The sequence below is a fragment of the Melospiza melodia genome, chromosome 2 (genome assembly GCF_035770615.1).
Source record: "Melospiza melodia melodia isolate bMelMel2 chromosome 2, bMelMel2.pri, whole genome shotgun sequence".
In the NCBI taxonomy this organism is placed as follows: domain Eukaryota; kingdom Metazoa; phylum Chordata; class Aves; order Passeriformes; family Passerellidae; genus Melospiza; species Melospiza melodia.
The window spans coordinates 123,848,387-123,866,843 of NC_086195.1; the positions used below are offsets into that span (position 1 = coordinate 123,848,387).

Genomic DNA, 18,457 nt, shown 5'->3' on the forward strand with positions numbered 1-18,457 from the left:
ATTGCCATTTCTTACCTAGGCTTACACTTTCTTGGTTAGCACGGCAGTCAGCGTGACTGACGAAAGACTCGTGAAGCTGCAGCATTCACTCGCATCTCATAAAAGATCCAGGAGTGTTTCTTTATTTAAATTGTGCTTTCACTGGCTGCATGTCCTATCAGGAAATTAAAAGCATAGCTTCCTGAGTAACTATCTCGTGTTCCAGTCATTTTCAGGAAGATGTACAGATTTATACAGGTATAAATTTAATAGTGTTAGCTGTCTCTTAATGAAATCTGACACTGCATCTTTCAAGCTGCCTGTTTGGTTACATCCATAAGCACAGAATCAAGAATGATATCTTATGTCCAGTGATTATTTTTACCTATACCATTCAAAAACCTTGCTTCTAAAAAGTAGATTTCTGCCTGAGAAACTCTCCTAGATATGAGAAATAAGTGTTCATTAACCACAATTCAGCTTTGGAACTTTGTCTTGAGATTTATATTGAGGAGTATCCTTTTTTCCCCCCACTTCTACATGCACCCTTTCATATTGGGTAAAAATTTTGGTCCAGGTGACCTGTAAAGAAAATCCAGGAATCTAAGAATTTATTTGGCATTCAAAATGACAGTAAACTGGAAAGTTTACAGGAGCAGAGTCTCTAGTTGCCACGGTTTACAGGACCTTTAAATTAATTAGTACTCTGTGGACTAGAAAGTTTAAAAATTGTTGTAACAAAATAGTTTTCTCATTTTCCTACTGTTGTGAGGTAGATTGATGGGGCAATTTTTAGAAAAGCAAATGATAAATCGCTTAAGACTATAGAGTGAATGTTGTCTAGGAATGGCCAATATATTCTTTTTTTTTCCCTTTAAAAACTTCGGAAATAAATGGGTTTTTGAACTGAACAAACATCTCTTCTTTCTAGTTAAAAAGTGAATATATGATTTTTCCATTGGGGAACAGAAGGTCAGCAGTTCAGTTTTATTTTCAGCATTTTATAGACAGTTTAAAGTGAAATCCCTTGAAAAGTAGGTAGCGGTGTTTCAAGGGATTAGCAGTGAAACGTAGCAATCCACAGTGATTCTGAGCTTTGTCCTTCTGTGTGAGATCAAGGTTAAACTTCTTATGTCTGAGGACTGTTCTTTGTTTATACAATACAGAAATGTACTAATGCTTCCAGTGAAGTATAACTCCTACAGACCATTGAATGTTTGAGCTATGGGAAAAGAAGCAGCAGTGGAAGCAAATCTTTCACACAGTTTATTATTTGGAATCTTGAAAGAAATTCAAGGATGTCTCCTTTATAAAATCTCATGGTGTTCACCATGTCCTGAGTGGCTGGCTGGTTTAATTTTGAGAAGGAAGGTTTACTGATAGTAAGGATGAAAGTCTGTGAACAGGAGTATACTTAATTTCTTCTTTCACAGAGCATGGATCACCAGTCTGTCACATAGCTAAGTTTACCTAAATGTCCTCTCAGTAGAGCGTCTGGACTTTTTTTCTGACGTTGTGTGCTTGGCTCCCTCCTACTCTGTTTTTGTAAAGAGCTGTGGAGAGCTTGTTAGGTGTGAAATGGTTTGTAATTTTGTCTTATGTAGACACCTAGGGTATGTTTTATTCTTCCTGGACTTTCCCTTCTCTTTTATCTTGTTTGCTTTTTGTTTCATGTGCTTCTGAATAGAGAGGGGAACTTAAATGCTGTCTGCTGGGAGAAGTGGAGAGAGAGCCATCCAGTGCAACAGCAACAAACATTAAGCTAATCTGTGTCTCTGACTTTGTAGAAGCACTGAAACACCCATAAACCAGTGCAGAGATATGGTCATTAATCATTGCTGCTGATTTAGAGGTGAGATGAGGTGTCCTTTCCAAAAGTTTTCTGTGGGGCTACAGAGTTTATTAACTGCATCATTTTTTCTGGAACTGCTTTTAAAAGAATTCAGGAAAAGATGAGTCAAAGGTCTTTTCTGGCCCTCTTGCTATATCTAAATGTGAGGCAGTCTGAGATTTTGTTGTGTTAACTCTGCAGCCAAGAAAAATGGACCAAAAAAGCTGCCACTTTTCTGTTTGTCTCATGTTGTCTGTAGTCAAAAGGTCTGAAGATACACTCTCTGCGCAATCTGGGTATTCCCACTGCTGTCTAGAATGTACCATTGCTCTTGGTTGCCTTCAAAATAAAGCAGGAAGACTTTTTGCACTAATAGTGGAAAAAGGCACCGCGGGTTGGGTCATTCACAGTCACTGCATTTGCATTAAGCTGCTGACGGAGGCAGAAAAAAAACCTTGCAGCTGCTGCCTGTACTTGCCTGAGCCCTGCCTGCTGCTGGGGATTGCAGCAGCAGGTGCAGGAAAGGGAGCTTGAGGGCAGATGGCACAAGCACAGGGAGGGCAAAGGCTGGAGGAAGGGCTGGCCAAGAGGAGGGATATTAGCCAACTGTCTGTTGTTGGAGTTGCTTTATATTCAGACTTTTTTTTTTCTTCTCATCTTTCAACAAATTAAAAAAAGCAAAGATGACAGTTCACATTCCCTGTGTTTTCTAGTAAGTATATGATAAAAGGGCATGGAAAGATGTACAGTCTTCAAGATGGAAGGAAATACCTTCTTCCAAAAGTACAGTCAGAGATAAAACAGTAAAATTCATCTTACTGTAAAAATCCTCTTGTTGTTTTTTGGGTTTTTTGCTTGGTCTCTAGAAGGTTGCCAGTACTGTCTGTTAATCTTTGTCCTATTTTCTGAATGACATACAGATACACATTTCTTAAAAACATCACACATCCCAAACAAACTGAAACATGTTTGTTTGGTTTTCTTAATCCCTTATAAGGTTGTCATCCCACATTTATGGAAAGATTTGAGCTAGAGTTTTCTCACAAGCCCTTTGCTCTGTCTGTTGGTGACTATACTAAGCTTAGTTAAAGACGTGATGAAGTGTTTTCTCTTTAATTTCTATTACTATCGCTATTTATCTTCTAAGCATAGGTAAGTTATAATGCTTGTAGCTAGTACTGTGTAACTGTAACGTGAGCTGCTATAATAGAAACTTGTTCCTGTAGAATACCAGCTTTTTGCCCTTTGAAATAGAACTTTAAATTTAAATCATCTTTCAGAAGCTGAAAACGAACACTGCCTACTTTATAACAGTCATACTGTTCCAAAAAAGGCTATAGAAATATCCTTTTCAAGTAAAACATCAAAAGACTTTAAAAAACTCAGCATCCTGAAACAGCAGAGCACTTATCACATAAATAGAAAAGATTATACTTAGTATTATGTGTTTTAAAGTCTGCATTGATTAAGCATTTGTTTCTTGAACTGCACCAGATGAGGAAATTTTGTGGTATAGCAGTATTACTAATGAAAATCTTAAAAAAATATTGAACTGGGAGGGTTAGCTTGTGTGAAAGTCACGACATAAAACAAGAGTGCATAAAATTAGAGTGGTATTGCATGATTAGTAGGCCAGAACTTAGATTTGTGTTCTGATGTTGCAGCAGCCTGCCTCATAGTCTGGATGGCTTTCTCTTTGTACCACCAGAGAAGTTAGCAGCCCAAAGTGTCTGTTAGTTTTCATAGAATATTTAGGGATGGAAGGGACCTCTAAAGGTCATCTAGTCCACCCTCTCCTGCAGTGAGGAGGGACATCTTCACGTAGATCAGGCTGCTCAGAGCCGTTTCTAATCTGACCTTGAATATTTTCAGGGATGGAGCATCTACCACGCCTCTGGGCTACCTGTTCCAGTGTTTCACCACTCTCATAGTAGAAAAAAAAATACTCTTTCTTATATCTAGTCTAAATCTACTGTCTTTTAGTTTGAAACCATTTCCCCTTGTCCTATCCCAATAGGCCATGCTAAAATGTCTGTCCCCATCTTTCTCGTAGGCCCCCTTTATGCACTAGAAGATTCTATAAGGTCATCTCTTCTCCAGGCTGAGCAACCCCAACTCTCTGAGCCCGTCTTCATAGAAGAGGTGCTTGAGCCCACTGATCATCTTGGTGGCCCTCCTCTGGACCTGCTCCAACAGGTCTTTCTGTGCTGAGGCCCCGGATCTGGATGCAGTACTCCGGGTGGGGTCTCACCACAGCAGACTCAAGGGGCAGAACACCTCTGGTGCCATTAAGTGTTGCACCAGCCTGGATCACCCTCACCTTTGACCTGCTGGTCGTGCTGCTTTTGATACAGCCCAAGATGCAGTTGGATTTCTGGGCTGCAAGTAGACATTGCTGGGTCATGTCCAGGCTTTCATCTACCAATGCTCCACAGTCCTTCTCTATAGGGGTTGCTCTCAATCCCTGCATTCCCCAGCCTGTACTGATATGGAGTGGCCCTGACTCAGGCATAGTACCTTGTACTTGGCCCTTGTGAACCTCCTCAGGTGAGCATGGGCCCAGTTCTTGAGCTTGTCCTTGTGCCTCTGGATGACAACCCCTCCTTCAGTTTTGTCAGCCGTAGTTTGGTGTTATGTGTAGACTTGCTGAGGATGTGCTCAATTCCCCCATCTGTGTCTCTGATGAAGACATTGAACAGTGCTGATCCCAGTATGGACTCCACTTGCCTCTGATCTCTGTCTAGACACTGAGCCATTGATCAATGTCCAAATACCCTCTGGATGTGACATCGAGCCAATTCCTCATCCACTGAGTAATCTGTGCATCAAATCCATATCTCGCCAATGTAGAAAGAAGGAAGGCTGTTGTGAGGGACTGTGTACAGACAACATCTGTATCCTTTCCCTTATCCACAGTTGTAGTCGCTCCATCAAGTTGTTCAGGTAAGACTTGCATTTGGTGAAGCCACGTTCTCACGTAACCATTAGCAATTTTATTCCTATTTGATATTTTCCAAAGTCTTGTGTTTTGTTTCTTCTTTCAGCTTTTGACATAGTGTGCCTCAAATTATGAATCTGTATTAGTCTGAACAGTGGGCAGCTGTGACTGTGAGGTGACTTTGGCTTTCAAGAAAGGAAGAAAAATGTGAGCTGGAAAATTGCCCTCACTGCCCTCATTGTGCTTGGCAGCCCCTTCTTTTGAGGGCATCCCCACCAGTCTTGTACAATAGACACTTGTGCTACACCTTCCTGCTGAAGTGGAGCTTAGAGAGCTGGAAAAACCTACAACCATCAGATATTGAATCACTAAGAATCTGGACTGCAAGCAAAACATAAGTGGATCTTGCTCAGGAGATGCAACCTTTTTGTTTAACACCATTCCTTTTCCTTAAATATTGAGTTTACATTTGAAGCAGTCCTGCTTGCTTATTTCACCTGAGCAGACTCATTCCTGTGACAGACATCATGAAAGCTTTGGATGAGAAATTTTCTTACTAACATCTTTTTATACATTGTTAGATAAACACACAAAGATTTTGTTCTTGTTGAATGGTAAAATGCTGTACTGACTCCTTAGCAGGAAAGATGTATTTCTGGGTGTTTCTAACATATATTCTCCTTTATTTCTCTGTCGGCCTTTTTAAAAGACTCCTAAGCCACTTACAAGACAAAAAAAGTGTTTAAGCTCTGTGCTCTATTGGAGCTGTGCAGAAATTCGTTACCACTAAACTATTCTTGAGGTTTCCTGTTTTCAGTTGTTCTGCAATGCGAGATACAAGGTGCCGGTGTGTAGCTGCAGCTGTATTAGAGATTGGCTTATCAGATCTCTTGTGGGGCCAGGAGAGGCCAACCTTGCCTGGCAGCTGTCACAGGCATTTGGCTGCAGGAACAAACTGCAGCCCTCGCACCACTGTGCCCGTGAACAGTGGCTGGCCACACCAAGGGGACAGGGTCTGAGGTGTGTAGGTAGCAAGGTCTGGTTAGTACAGCTTTAAACTGCTGGTTAATTATGAATGATCCTTCACCTTTTTTGGAGATATACCATCTGATTATGGTAACAAGAAATATTATCTAAAAGCCCCATCCTTTGTGTGCCTGTAGAAGGAGACTGTGGCAGGGCTTCCTGCCTGGGTGCACGGGCTGTAGCACCTCTGGTGCCATTAAGTGTTGCACCAGCCTGGATCACCCTCACCCTTTCTTTTATAATTATGCCTTTCTGGTTGGTTTTTTTACCCCTAAGTGACTTGAAAGGAAACCAAGCATTTTTTGTGCTTTAGAACAAATGTCTCAGTGCTGCCAGGAAAGCTCATGGCACCTACTGAGCCTGCCTTTGGGTCACTCCTGCATTGTGGCTGGGGCTATTATCCCTCAGCTGATTGATAAATCTGTCCAGCTTGGGTGGATGGGTAGACCTAAACCAGGATCTCAAAAGAAGTGGAGAAAAGAAATTTAGGGAATAGCTAAAGTTGTAATAGCTTTGTGGATGTTTCTGATATCTTAAAAGTGTTTTAATTTTTCTTATTTCTTTTATGTGCTAGTTAATGACAAAGAAGAAAATGGTTGTCTCTGAAAATTAATCCCATATGTAGAAATAAGTATTAAACCTTTTTTTCCTGCATCATGTACAGTCAGCTTGATATTCTATCTAATTCTGTACTTATACTTTTGCTAATATTTAAATTATTCCAAGGCAGTTTTAATGCCTTTTTTATAGTTCTTGATGAGCTGAATTTTACTTCTTTCAATACTTTCAGTGTGCATTTCTGGACTTGAGCTTATTGCTGTCAGATTTTTCTTTTCATGGAAAGGACCAGGGTGAGGGGACACAGAAAACCTCTAGAGCTTTTTATTTCACTTTTTTAACAGATTATTTTTTAACCAGTTCTTCTTTGGTAAATGCTAAATTGTGAGAGTAGGTTGCAAATTGTAATAGAACATTCCTCCTTTGCAGTGGATGAATTTATTTACATCTTTGTTCACATTTATTTTTTACAGCCTTCCACTCATCTTTGTTTTCAGCTTTGGAAATCTGATCCCCTAAAATACAGACAGCAGCATCTATTGATTGTGACTGTGTCTTCAGTTTGCACATCAAAGTAAATTAGATAATAATTACTTGCACTTACTCAGCTATCACTTTTAGTTCTGTAATCAATGCATCCTAATGAGACCTAATAGTGAAATCCCCCAAATTAATTGTCAAGCTTGTGCTAAAACAGTCGACTATTTTAGGTTGCCTGGATGTGGGGGGTGTTTTTGCTCAGGTATGTGTTTGACACCTCAGAACCACATAGCTGGGTGATGAATGCTTGTTCACTACATCTATTTAGTTAACTTCCTTTAAAAAAGAGAGAGAGTAGTCTGATGCAGTGACCTCTTTCCAAAGAAATGTGTCTCTTGGGATGAGTTGACACGCATTATATGAAGTATTAAAGTGTTAAGCAGGTATACAAAGTGGTCTTTATGTGTTCCATCTCTATTTGTCCAAGCACCAGCAAGTAGCTCAAGTAACAAAGCATGCAAAGGGTTTTACTAGTTAAAACAAAGGTTATAATTATAACAACTGGTAATAATTTGGGTCAGTTTGTTTTCACTTTTTAGACTTCTGCATTTTGAGATTTTCTTGTAGCAATCATTAGAAATATGTCTTCCTTGGTTTAGGTTATCTTTGGCCTTTGAATGAAGGAGGTGATATTTTCCTGTTTCTACTGGAGATAGCTAAAATATATCCAAAAGGTGTATTCTTTTTCACCAGTGTTTATTTGAATTCACATTACTGGTTCTTTTTAATACCTTCTGAGTTCTGTATTTGTGTTAGTGTTTTACTGGTCCTGAAGAACCAAACAAAACAATTTCAAATGTAAAGATGTGGTTTTTTTAAAATCTTTCTGTATGTCAAAACTATTCATCTCGGCTGATTTAAAAAAACTAACCACACACTGACTCATGCAACAAAGAAAAAGCTGTAGGTGAAAACAAAACTTCAAATTTCCTGAAAGTGTGGGCAGGTTTACCAGAGATTGCATTATCATAAACAAGAAAGCTTCAGATTTAGAGTGTACTTCAGATGAAGTGATCTAACAGAAGCTATTAATTGCAGAATACAATAAGCATATCCAGGTACTATGAAACAAGTCTGTATGAACACAGCCTTTTAAAAATTTATTTTCAGCATCTATGTTACTTTAGAGGACCAGATATTGCCTATTTGCCATAGCTTATGAGCAATTAAACAGTTGTGCACTAGATAACCAGCTTGTCAGCAACAGATGCTGCATGGTTCAAAACACATTTTGATTTTTCAGAGTTTGGGGACAGGAGTAAAGGTTGTTCAGCCTTTCAATCTTAGAAAAAAACATGATATATCATTAGGTAGTTTGCTATTCTTCCCATGTAATTAGCTAAATATCATGTAGTAATTCTGTTTTACTTAATATTGTATAGCAATTAGATGGTTTATGTCCATCAGTGTCATGTAAAAGCCTCTGTATCAATTCTGTCCCTTTCTTTCCGTGTGTCTTAAGAAGACATCCAGTTCCAGAACAGTCTGTTATATCAATTGTCACTGCCTATTATTAGAATTTTTGCTTGTTCCCTTGGTGAGGGATTACATTTCAAGCATTACTGTCAATCACTTTTCAGTGATGTTCCTTTTTGCAAAACAAATTGTGAACAAGGAGAGCAACTGCTTCCTTTCTCACTACGTGTTTACCTTCTGTTAGTACTGTCCTAACTAACCCTGACATAACTGTGAGCCTTCTTCTTGAGGCCAAGAAAAGATGCTGCCTTTCTACCCACTGGACTAGGGCATTAAACTGGATGGGGTGTTGACTTGTGTCAGTCTATAGGAGAAGACTGCAGTTTGGTTGGCATGCTAAGATAAGAGTCCTTTCCTATTGGTCATTGTGGGAGAAATAGGTTGGTCCTATATGGGAAGGGGGAGAGAGAGGATTGGAATCCAGCCTGGTAAAAAGAGAATGGGATCTGCATAACAATTCTTTGTATTTTGGTATTTAAAATGACACCAACTGAAAGACACCAGTCTTTCACATGAAGAATCACTAGTAGATTTACAAGGTTGTTGGAGCAAATTCTCTTAAGTTCCTCTATCTTTAAATTTCCATCATCTCAAATATTACTTGTATGGTTCAGTTTTAGGAAGGCTTCAAAATGGCATCAGTGTTTCTTTGTTTAGTTTGTTTTTCCTGTCATTGCTAAGTGGTTGGATTGTTGATAGTTTATTGAACATAACCTTTTCCTTTCTGGACTTTCTCCTCATAAAGTCATACAGAAGCTACAATACTAGATATTCCACCAATATCTGCATTTATTCTGCCCTATGGTTAGTTAATGTTCTTCACTTGTATGAGCAGACTTTCAGTACAGCCACAACTGTCTTGCCTTTGGCTGAGTTTTTGTTCATTGCCTTCTTGGCTGCACAGTTTTTCAGTTTTGCTGTCTCTCCCGAGGATAATTTTCTGTAGAAAAATTTTCATTTTCAGCTGCAGTAGGGCAGCTTCCATTGAAGACAGGACTCTGTTCCTAACAAAACCTAAGCTGAAGTAACTAAGTGGTTGAAAATACATGAGCTCAATCTCACCTATATTAGTTTTAACGTTTCAGCAAAAATACAATGTTGGCAAAATAAATTAGTTTTTTGAGACTGATAGCAGTGAATGAATTGCTGGATTAAAAGGAGTTGGAGTTGTGTATTGGTATTGCAAGAATTAACCTTTGAAGGTCTGGGTTGTGGAGTCCTGCTTGCTCTCATTTTATGTGGTGTCTTCATTTTCGGGGGTTTTTTTGTTTTTGAGGTTGGAAGTTGGATTGTCATAGAAGTAAATGACCACTTGATGTGGTAAGGTAAAAGCCAGGGTCATGTGAAACAATATTGTATGGAGGAAAGACTGTTGCAGTTCCTTGCAGATTTGTATTATATCCATATTTCAAAGCTTTTCAGTGGTGCTTTCAGTGTGGAATGTTGTTTTGTTAGGTAGGAGACAACTCAGTATTTCAGTGCTTGGACTTTTGAGCTTTTTGGGAAGGAACTTTCCAAAATGGTGTACACTTTTAGCAGTAACAGATTTTCATTTTCTTGATGTGAAGGAAACTTATGTTGCCATTAAAATCTTTGGGAACTGTGGTATGTTTTATTTTGCAGTATGTGAGCAGTACACTGAAGAAATTTCATGCTTTCAGTCTGTGTCAAGTTTTTACAGTACTCTCAGATGCTTTGGGAGGTTGTGTTATTGTGTTTTCTTTCCATTTTCCCCCAGATCTCGTTATGTTGTCTGCTTATAATCTTTTATTTGGCACGTGGCTGTGTTGCAGAAGCATTTCAAAGCTATTACCTCTACAGCCTCCCTTCTGGGAAACAAATATGTCTTTATTTACATACTAGGAAATCTTAGCTCTGCAGATGTCACAGGAAGAGCCATATTGAGAGCGTGGTGCTGGTAATACCAAGGTTGTGGCTTCAATCCTGTATGGGCCTTTCACTTCAGAGTTGGACTTGATGGATCCTTGTGGGTCCCTTCCAGCTCAGAGCATTCTGTGATACTGTCCTTGATGGATACAATCTAATGATGTAATTATAAGAAAATAATTTGAAGAACTTTAATGTATTTCCCCACATTAAAAACAAAGAAAATAAAACAAGCAAACAACCCCAAAACACAAAACAAAATTTGCTCCCCCAGAAAGAACAAAGCTAAAATTTAAAAAAATAACCCAATATAACTGAATTGTACACACATGTACACAGTTTTAAATGGACAAATGTTTAACTGCAATTACATTATGCATTTTGACTCTAAATCCTGTCTCCACTTGGGAAGGAGAGCTTGTGCCACTAAGCATTTAGAAAAACCTGGAGACTATTTTACTGAAAGGGGTTATGTGTGAGCATGATGCTCAGGAAACTTGGCTTCTCTATTCCAGAATACTTCTACCAAAATTGCATCAAGCAAGGGGTCTGCTTGTGAAATGACAGCATTTCTCAGGCATAGTGACAGTTTTACATGTCTAAACTAATGGGAATTTAAGAAATTGAGTAGGTTTGAGCACCCTGTCCTGGATAGTTTCAGAGGACTACAGTTGATGTTGTCAGCCCTGGTAAATAGTTTCTTCCTGTGCTTCTGTCCTTGCCCAACACCATGGGGAAATACTTGATGACTCTTACAAAAGGGCTTAATTCAAATTGTTTTTTTCTTTGAGATATAGAAGAGTTTAATAGTTTTCCACTAGTCACTACTCAAATATTATTCCTAATGTGGGGTTTTTATTATTAATATGCTGTAATATTGATAATTTTAACTTGCTTGTATTGTGAAAATAGCCTTTTTTAGAAGGGGACCCTATGTAGTGGCAGCAGCATCAACCAACTGCAGTGATGATGTCCTATTTCTTCATGTTCTCCATGTCCCCAGGAATAGTAAGAATTGACCATTTTACAATTGCTGAGATAAAATAAACCAAACTAAATTGGAGAGATAGATTATATTGACAACACCAGCCTCCAGAACATGTTTGATTGCAGTTCCCTGTGGCTACATCAGCTTATCGACCTGTAGGCTCTCTGTCCATTTTATGTCAGTCAGAAAGCAGGGCAGTTTATTGGAGACTGAGGTCCAAAGTTCAGACTCTTCTCTATCATTGTCAGATGGGATTATTATTTTAAGGGAAAAAAATGCTTGAATGGGTTACTGACTTATTTCTTGTAAAGCTATCAGTTCCTCTGCATAAGTCACAGCCTGTTTGAGCTGTAAGGATTGTGCTTCTCAGCTATTCAAAGCATCATAGCTCCTTTTTAAGTTTGTCTTGGGGACCTCAGCAATGCAAATGCATATTTGAATAATGTTTTAATTGTTGTATGTTCTTTCTGGTTTTTGATTGGTAAATGAAAACTTAAACCTGTTCAACTCAGCTTCAGATTTTCAAAAATCATGTCTGCTTTGGCTACAAGGAGTAAATTTGCTGGTGTTTGCCAGCAAATGGCAAGCACAGCTTTTTTGCTATCAAATAGTTTAGCAAGTGTAGCTCAGGCCAATGCGATGATCTCCTGGAAACAAAATTAATTATAAGAAGAGGCTATTAATTTATAATAGGGTCCACTATTATGTTTTATGATTGTAGATTAAGTAAGTAAACCAGTTATTTTTCTTAGAGTATATAAGCTGGGTTGTCTGGCATGCAGTTTTCACAGTTTGTACTGTAGCTAAAGGGGAAAGTGTGTTTGTGTGTGTATTTACAGACTACAGAAGGAACCCTTTTGGAATATAGGTGATGTAATTTACATGCTGAACAGAATTTCTGAATGAAGCTTGGTTTTTAATTACCTTTCTGTCTCATAAACTACTAGGTATCAGAGAAGACAGGGTTGTGGACTTCCAAGACCGAGGCAACAAAGTCAAATATTACAGAAGTCTTTGGACATTAATAGTTTGAAGTACTTTTGTACCTTTTTCTACTAATCTATTGTTCAAATGAAATCTACAACTTCTATTAAAAAAAAAAAAAATCGGACACATTAATTTTCAAATATGTTCTCACCTCCTACTCCCTCTCTCTTCCTCCATTCCCTCTCCCGCAACCTGCACGGCAGCAATTAGAACATTTTAGGTGACTTCTCAGAGTTTAGAAGGTAAAATCAACATGTCTTGGTTGGCATTATAACATATTTGAATGTCATTGGTACTAGTATTGGACTTTTTCCTTGCACGCTATTGTGCTGCCTCGCATTGTTCCTGGTAATTGCAGGGATGCGTAGGAAAACGTGGAGGCATGCAGCTGTCTTTGTGCAGCTGACAAATAGCTTTGAAAAATATCATTGTTCTTACAGGTAAGTGAGAGAAAGACAGCTCATTCAGTCTTAATGGAACTCTGGATATGTTTCAGGTAGGGAAGAAGTGAAATCCAGTGGGTGCTCTTTTCCACCCTGCTGACTAATGCCTGGTGCAGGACTGTGCTGAGCTGGGATCTTGCTGGGAACAAAGGGGGAGTGAAGGCTCTTAAAGGCAGTTTTGTGCTGCCTGCACAAAACGGTGAACAAAGGCTCGCTAAAGACAGTACCCTCTTATTGATGGTAGATTTCCCTGCTGGGTTACGTTGCTTCTTGAATTATTTCTTAACTTTCTACTAAATAAAGATGGACAACTTTGTTTAAATGCAGAAAACTTATATGTGTGAGATTAGTATGAGGATGCAGAACTAGTGCAGAGGGAAAATGCATTTTTCAAATGCTGCTATTTTATTTTTTTTCTCAGATCAGAGCTTGGAGTGCCACATGTGGGATACTTTTATAATGCTATATGAAAAAATGAAACAGATTTTATAAATAAGCTTCTGTTAATATATATCCATGTAATATTTTATATACATTTGGAAGACGTGAATGTAATACATTATGACTAGAATTTACTGTCAAGATGTTGCCATATTTTAGTGGCTGAAAAACGAAGAAAAGTCATTATGATTTCCCTTATTTTTAAGATGGTTTTCCCTGTATGACATTCTCATTTTCCCCTAGCCTTTTTCCTACTTATTTTAGAAGAATTCAAAGGAAAAAAAGAGTAAGAATTATATGACAAAGTTTATGAGGATAATGTTTTATTATTTTGTTGCAGAAGGACTCCATGAAAGATGACAGAAGAAGTTATTGTTATTGCAAAGTGGGATTACACTGCACAGCAGGACCAAGAACTTGACATCAAGAAAAATGAGCGTCTTTGGCTATTAGATGATTCTAAGACATGGTGGAGGGTAAGAAACGCGGCCAACAAAACGGGATATGTGCCATCAAATTATGTGGAGCGAAAAAACAGCTTGAAGAAAGGTTCTCTGGTTAAAAATCTAAAAGACACACTGGGTAAGTCCTTTTCTATTTTGGAATAAATTTAGTAGACTTGATGAGTTTCAGGTTGGGAATGAAATGTGGATATAAATATTTTTTAACATGTGTGTTTGGTCTTTATGCTTAGTTTGAGGTGACATGATGGGTAGATGATTGAGGGAGGGAAGGAGGGAGGGAGAGACAGAGAGAGTGGGTGTGGGTGGAGAATCATGTGTAAAAATCTGCAATATGTTTCCTTCCATCACATCCAGAAGAAAAAGGTGTTACTTTTGTTCCAGTTTTCAAAGGATCTGTATTTTCAGTGGCTGAAGAACTGAGTTTCATAGACAAATCAACTGCTGAATCCTCTCCTTTCACACTAACTCCTCTCCCTTGAAAGATGAAGGATGTAGACTGGATTGTTCAGCATAGGTATCATAGCCAAAGCTAAATCACTCTATGAATGGGATTTTACAGCTTGGCTATATACAGTTAAGTTTCTATAGTCTGAGATGTTCTGTAAACTTCCAAGTCCTTAAATATGTATTCTACTTTCAACTTGCACATCATACACATAAAATAATCTAGCTTTGAAAAATTTTGTGTGTATTTTAAAGAAATCTTGTATTTGAAAGTCAAGTTAAATGGTTTTTTTTTTCCCTTTGATTTTGTAGACTGATTAAAAAGGGCTTTGCATAGAAAAGGTTAGAAAAGGTTATAAACACAGTGATAAATTGTTGTTTTATGCCAGGAAGACCTACTAGTGGTATTTCAGGATGTTATGAATAAAACAGAAACAGGCACATTAAAAGTGTTTTGAGGGGTTTTCTTTTACTTTTGTTTTGGTTTTTTGCCTGTGTTTTATGAAGTCTTATATAGAGAAAATTTATTCAGTTGCAGACTGCTGTACAAAATGACTCTTCAATAGAAAAATTAGGATTCAGGGATCAGATTTACTAGAAAGTTAAAAGGTTCACTTAAAAATAACATGGCAATAGCTTATGCAGGATAATCCTTTGCCAGTGTTGCTTCTAACAGGCTTTGTTTCTTAGGCATTCCTTCATTACCATGTCTTCCACTACTGAGTTGCCATAAAGCACATGGAAATTGGGGACTAGAGGATGGGTGGCAGGCAAACAAGGTTATAATAAAATTTACCATGGTAACATTTAGAACCACTGTCCTTTCTACAGATACTCTTAGAACATACTGATTATAGTGCCAGGAAATGTGATTATGCCTTTTCAAAGATTAAAGTCCCAGTTGTGACATTAAGCTCCTTTTATATAGATTTATGTCGTTTAAAACATAAATATAATGTATGTATTTTGTCTGAAAGGTACCTTAGGAAAGGATTGCAGTCCTTTGTAATAATATTTCAAGTGTTCATGTAAAATGGGGGCAATATTTGCTTGATGCAAACACGTTTTTATTTATGTCCAACAGAAATCTCTTTAAGTGAAGGAATAGAGGTGTGTCCTAGCCTATGTGTGTGTTTATTTTCAGTCTTAGCAAAACTGCATGGTGCAGGGTGCTTCTCCTCATTCTAGAGGTGAGTGATGAAAAGCTGTGAGAAAAAAGCTTGGTAGTTTCATGGCTGAACCATCCCTAGGTGTCACACCTCCCAAGCCTCAGCCCTTTGTGCACACCTGCATGGGTTTTTAAGTTCTGAAGTACTGTTATGACAAGTAACAGTGCTTCAAAACAGACAGACAACATTCCTTGTTCCCTTTCTAATGGTTTTCTCTGTGTGTTTGTTCAGCTGAGGCAGAAAGTGCCTTATGATGGGGCCTGGTCTTTGTGTGCTGTGACCACACTTACCTGGTGAGCATCCAGAGTGTGAAGCACCTCTCATGCTCTTTTAAGTTCATATACCCTGTGACAGTGAGAAACTGCCTAAGGCATACCTTAATCACAAATGGATTCAGAATATTCTTAATATCTATCACCCAAAGGGGCTGGTGCTTAAGAGTATTCTTTTAAAAAAGTTTAGTTGCTGTGAACTCCTTACCGTAATGAAACATGTATGTGCTGTGTACCGTGTATCTGTACAACGTTTTTGACTTTTCCTGAATCAGTGTCCTCAACTAAACTATAGTATTTAAGCCTTTCCTGTCTTTCTGTACAGTAATTTCCCATTCAGAACAAACAGAGCATGTGTCCTTCCTTAGAGGATCCATTGTTTTGAGAGGCCATCAAAAATGCACTCCTTCTTTTTAAACAAAGGCTTGCAAATTGCAAGACTGACACTTCCTCTAGTGAAACAGCTTTTGAAAGTTTTGCTTCGCCCAGTGAAGCAAGTTCTTAAGTTCTCTTTATACAAATATGTCTAATGTATCACCATGTCTACCTCTCCAAGGATCACAAGAAAATTCTCATTAAAATACCTCCTAACCCACCTACCCAGTTGGGAATGGTGGTCATGAGTATTAGTCCTTAAAGCAAATCTGTTTCCGACTTTGATCTTGAAGCTACTGCCAAAATATCAGGTACTGAACTTAAAGAAAAACCCCAACAAAATGTCACTTAATAGTCTGTCAATAATTAATCATGAATCTTGTGAAACCTCAGGAGAGAAACAGCAGACTCATAGCTGCTTCCTGTGACGTACCTACACCCCCCCCTTTTCATGCCTGTGTCACTCAAGCAAATGGTTGTTCCCATGGAGATGCACTTTCCCCTGCCTCTTTCTTAATAGATTACATTTCCTTGTGTTAAAAAGAATTCATCTGAAAGCATCGTTATCATGCAAATGATGTCATCGTGTGTTGTGTATGTGATTACCTGTAGCTATCTGCCACTCTTGTGCTTATCCACCCTAATTACTGGTGCTTGAATTATATTTTTATATTCAATAAATATGAAAAGTGCCAGCCATAGCTCAAATTGTGGCAGACCCTGTAGGAGCTATAACTATTTAATTAATAGTTCCCCTGGTTTGCTGTTGAAGATGCATCATCTGAATAGTTGTTCATCTTTGGCAGTCTGTTTTCTAATGAAACTTTATGCCAGCAGTTATGTTGGTGTCTTGTACACAAAAGCTTATAATCTCATCAGTGAATTAAGTCATGCCTATTTGAAAAAAATAATTTTTTAAAAACTAATTTTTCCTGAACTGTTGACTGTCATTAATTATATCTCAGCCCTTGAATATTTTATTAATAGAGTCCTATCAGCTTTACATTTTTTTTGGCTCAGGGTTGATGGGAAGGTTGATGGACATATGGTTACCTAGAATAGGCAGCTTGATGTTTTAAAATATCAGCCCATTCTTAGCAATGTCTTAAGGCTTTCTTGAACTTCCATTTTATTTTGGCATTTAAAAAAAAATTAATTAAAATGTGTTCGGAGAAGCTCTCCTAAATGTGTTGGATGCTTGTTAAAACACTGATTAATGCTTGTTTAGCATATGTTCTTTAAATCAGTTCCTTGTGGACTGAAAAACAGCTCACCCAAAATCTCAAATGACCCCCAGTACTTTCTGAAGAGATACTTTAGAATCATCCTATGCCTTTTCACAAAACAATAGCCTTTTCTACACCATTCACTTTGCCTTTCTAGGCGCTTGCTCTATTCTGTTGTATCTTCTTTTAGTCCTGAGATCAGGGAATTTTCTGTGGCTTTTAACTTTCCTTAAATTACTTGGAGAAACTTTGAGTCTTGTAATTCTTTGATTGATGGATGTCTGGTTTTGTCATTTTTCTGTTTGATATATACTACTTGTGTCTTCTTAAATCTCTTTCTTGAGTGAGATCTAATGAATACTCAGCTACAATGGCCTAGTTGTAATTATGGAAATACAGTGTATAGGCCACCAATTGAGTATTTTAAATGATTCATCTTCTCATTCCCTTTTTTTGTCTTGACTGAGTGATACTGCAAGTAAAACGTTAATGGTAATTTGGCCATTTCAAATTGCTGTCTTCTGTTTGCTCATATAGAATGAAATCTGGTAATTATAACTATTCTTAAGGCAAAAGCCAGCTTCTATGCCTGTGATTAAAATTTCATCTTCATTCATTATAATGAAGCTTAAAATAGTTTCCTTTTACAGTATTTCTTTTGCAGGGAGGGTATTTTCTATACATTTTGAATAAGTCTTACTAAGCAAGAGACCTCCAGCATGCATCTTTTAAACTGTAATTTTCTGTAATATAATTCTTCCCATGTGCTGGGGGGTGGAAAGGAATTCCCGTATCCATTTGGTTGGAGTGGGTGTTTGCCAGCACCACCCCCAGAGCTGCCTCTGAGTGCAACTCCGCGGGTTTCCCCGTCTGCAGCAAAGATGATCTATGCCTGCTGGCTCGTCTCTGTCATGCCAAGCAGAAACCTTATCTCAAGGAAGCCAAAATAATTGAGAAGTCAGTTGTTTGTGTACTCAAAATAAAACTTCTACATTTTTTCCATCCCTTTGCAAGTCATTTTCCTGGCAGCAGCACAACTCCCCAGGCAGCAGCGTGCCATTAGTGACTGAAGCGTGTGATCCAACAGCAGGGTGCCATTTTCATGGGAATCCGTGATTTTCTGAATGTTTTTGCTGGTTTTGCTGCTTTTGCTTCACAACCAGCACTGCATACAGGCTTTTCTTGCAGGTTTCTGGTCTTGCTCCCTTTAGTGAGCAACTGCGTAAGAAACCTTGAGGACACTTCTGCTCTGCTCTTGGTGTGGGTTTTTGAACAGATGCGGTGCAAAAGAAAAAGGTTTAATAAAATGTGTATTGAAAAGGAGATTGGACACCAAGAATACAGAAGAGGTATTTGCAGATCTGTAGAAACAATAGAAACAGATGAGCTTTGGTAGTGATGGCAAGTGACAGT

At 38.2% G+C, this 18,457-nt stretch overlaps 1 protein-coding gene across 3 annotated transcripts in view; it reads left to right on the top strand.

The window, feature by feature from the left end:
- Positions 1-18,457, top strand: part of NCK2 (NCK adaptor protein 2) — an 84,108-nt gene that overhangs the window by 39,516 nt on the left and 26,135 nt on the right. For 2 of the 3 annotated variants that reach the window (XM_063149850.1, XM_063149851.1), the window contains exon 3: positions 13,435-13,676. In XM_063149850.1, coding sequence (XP_063005920.1) covers positions 13,451-13,676 — 226 coding nt within the window. In that variant the 5' untranslated portion in view covers positions 13,435-13,450. The remainder of the gene's footprint in view (positions 1-13,434; positions 13,677-18,457) is intronic. The other variant, XM_063149852.1, reaches the window with a different exon arrangement.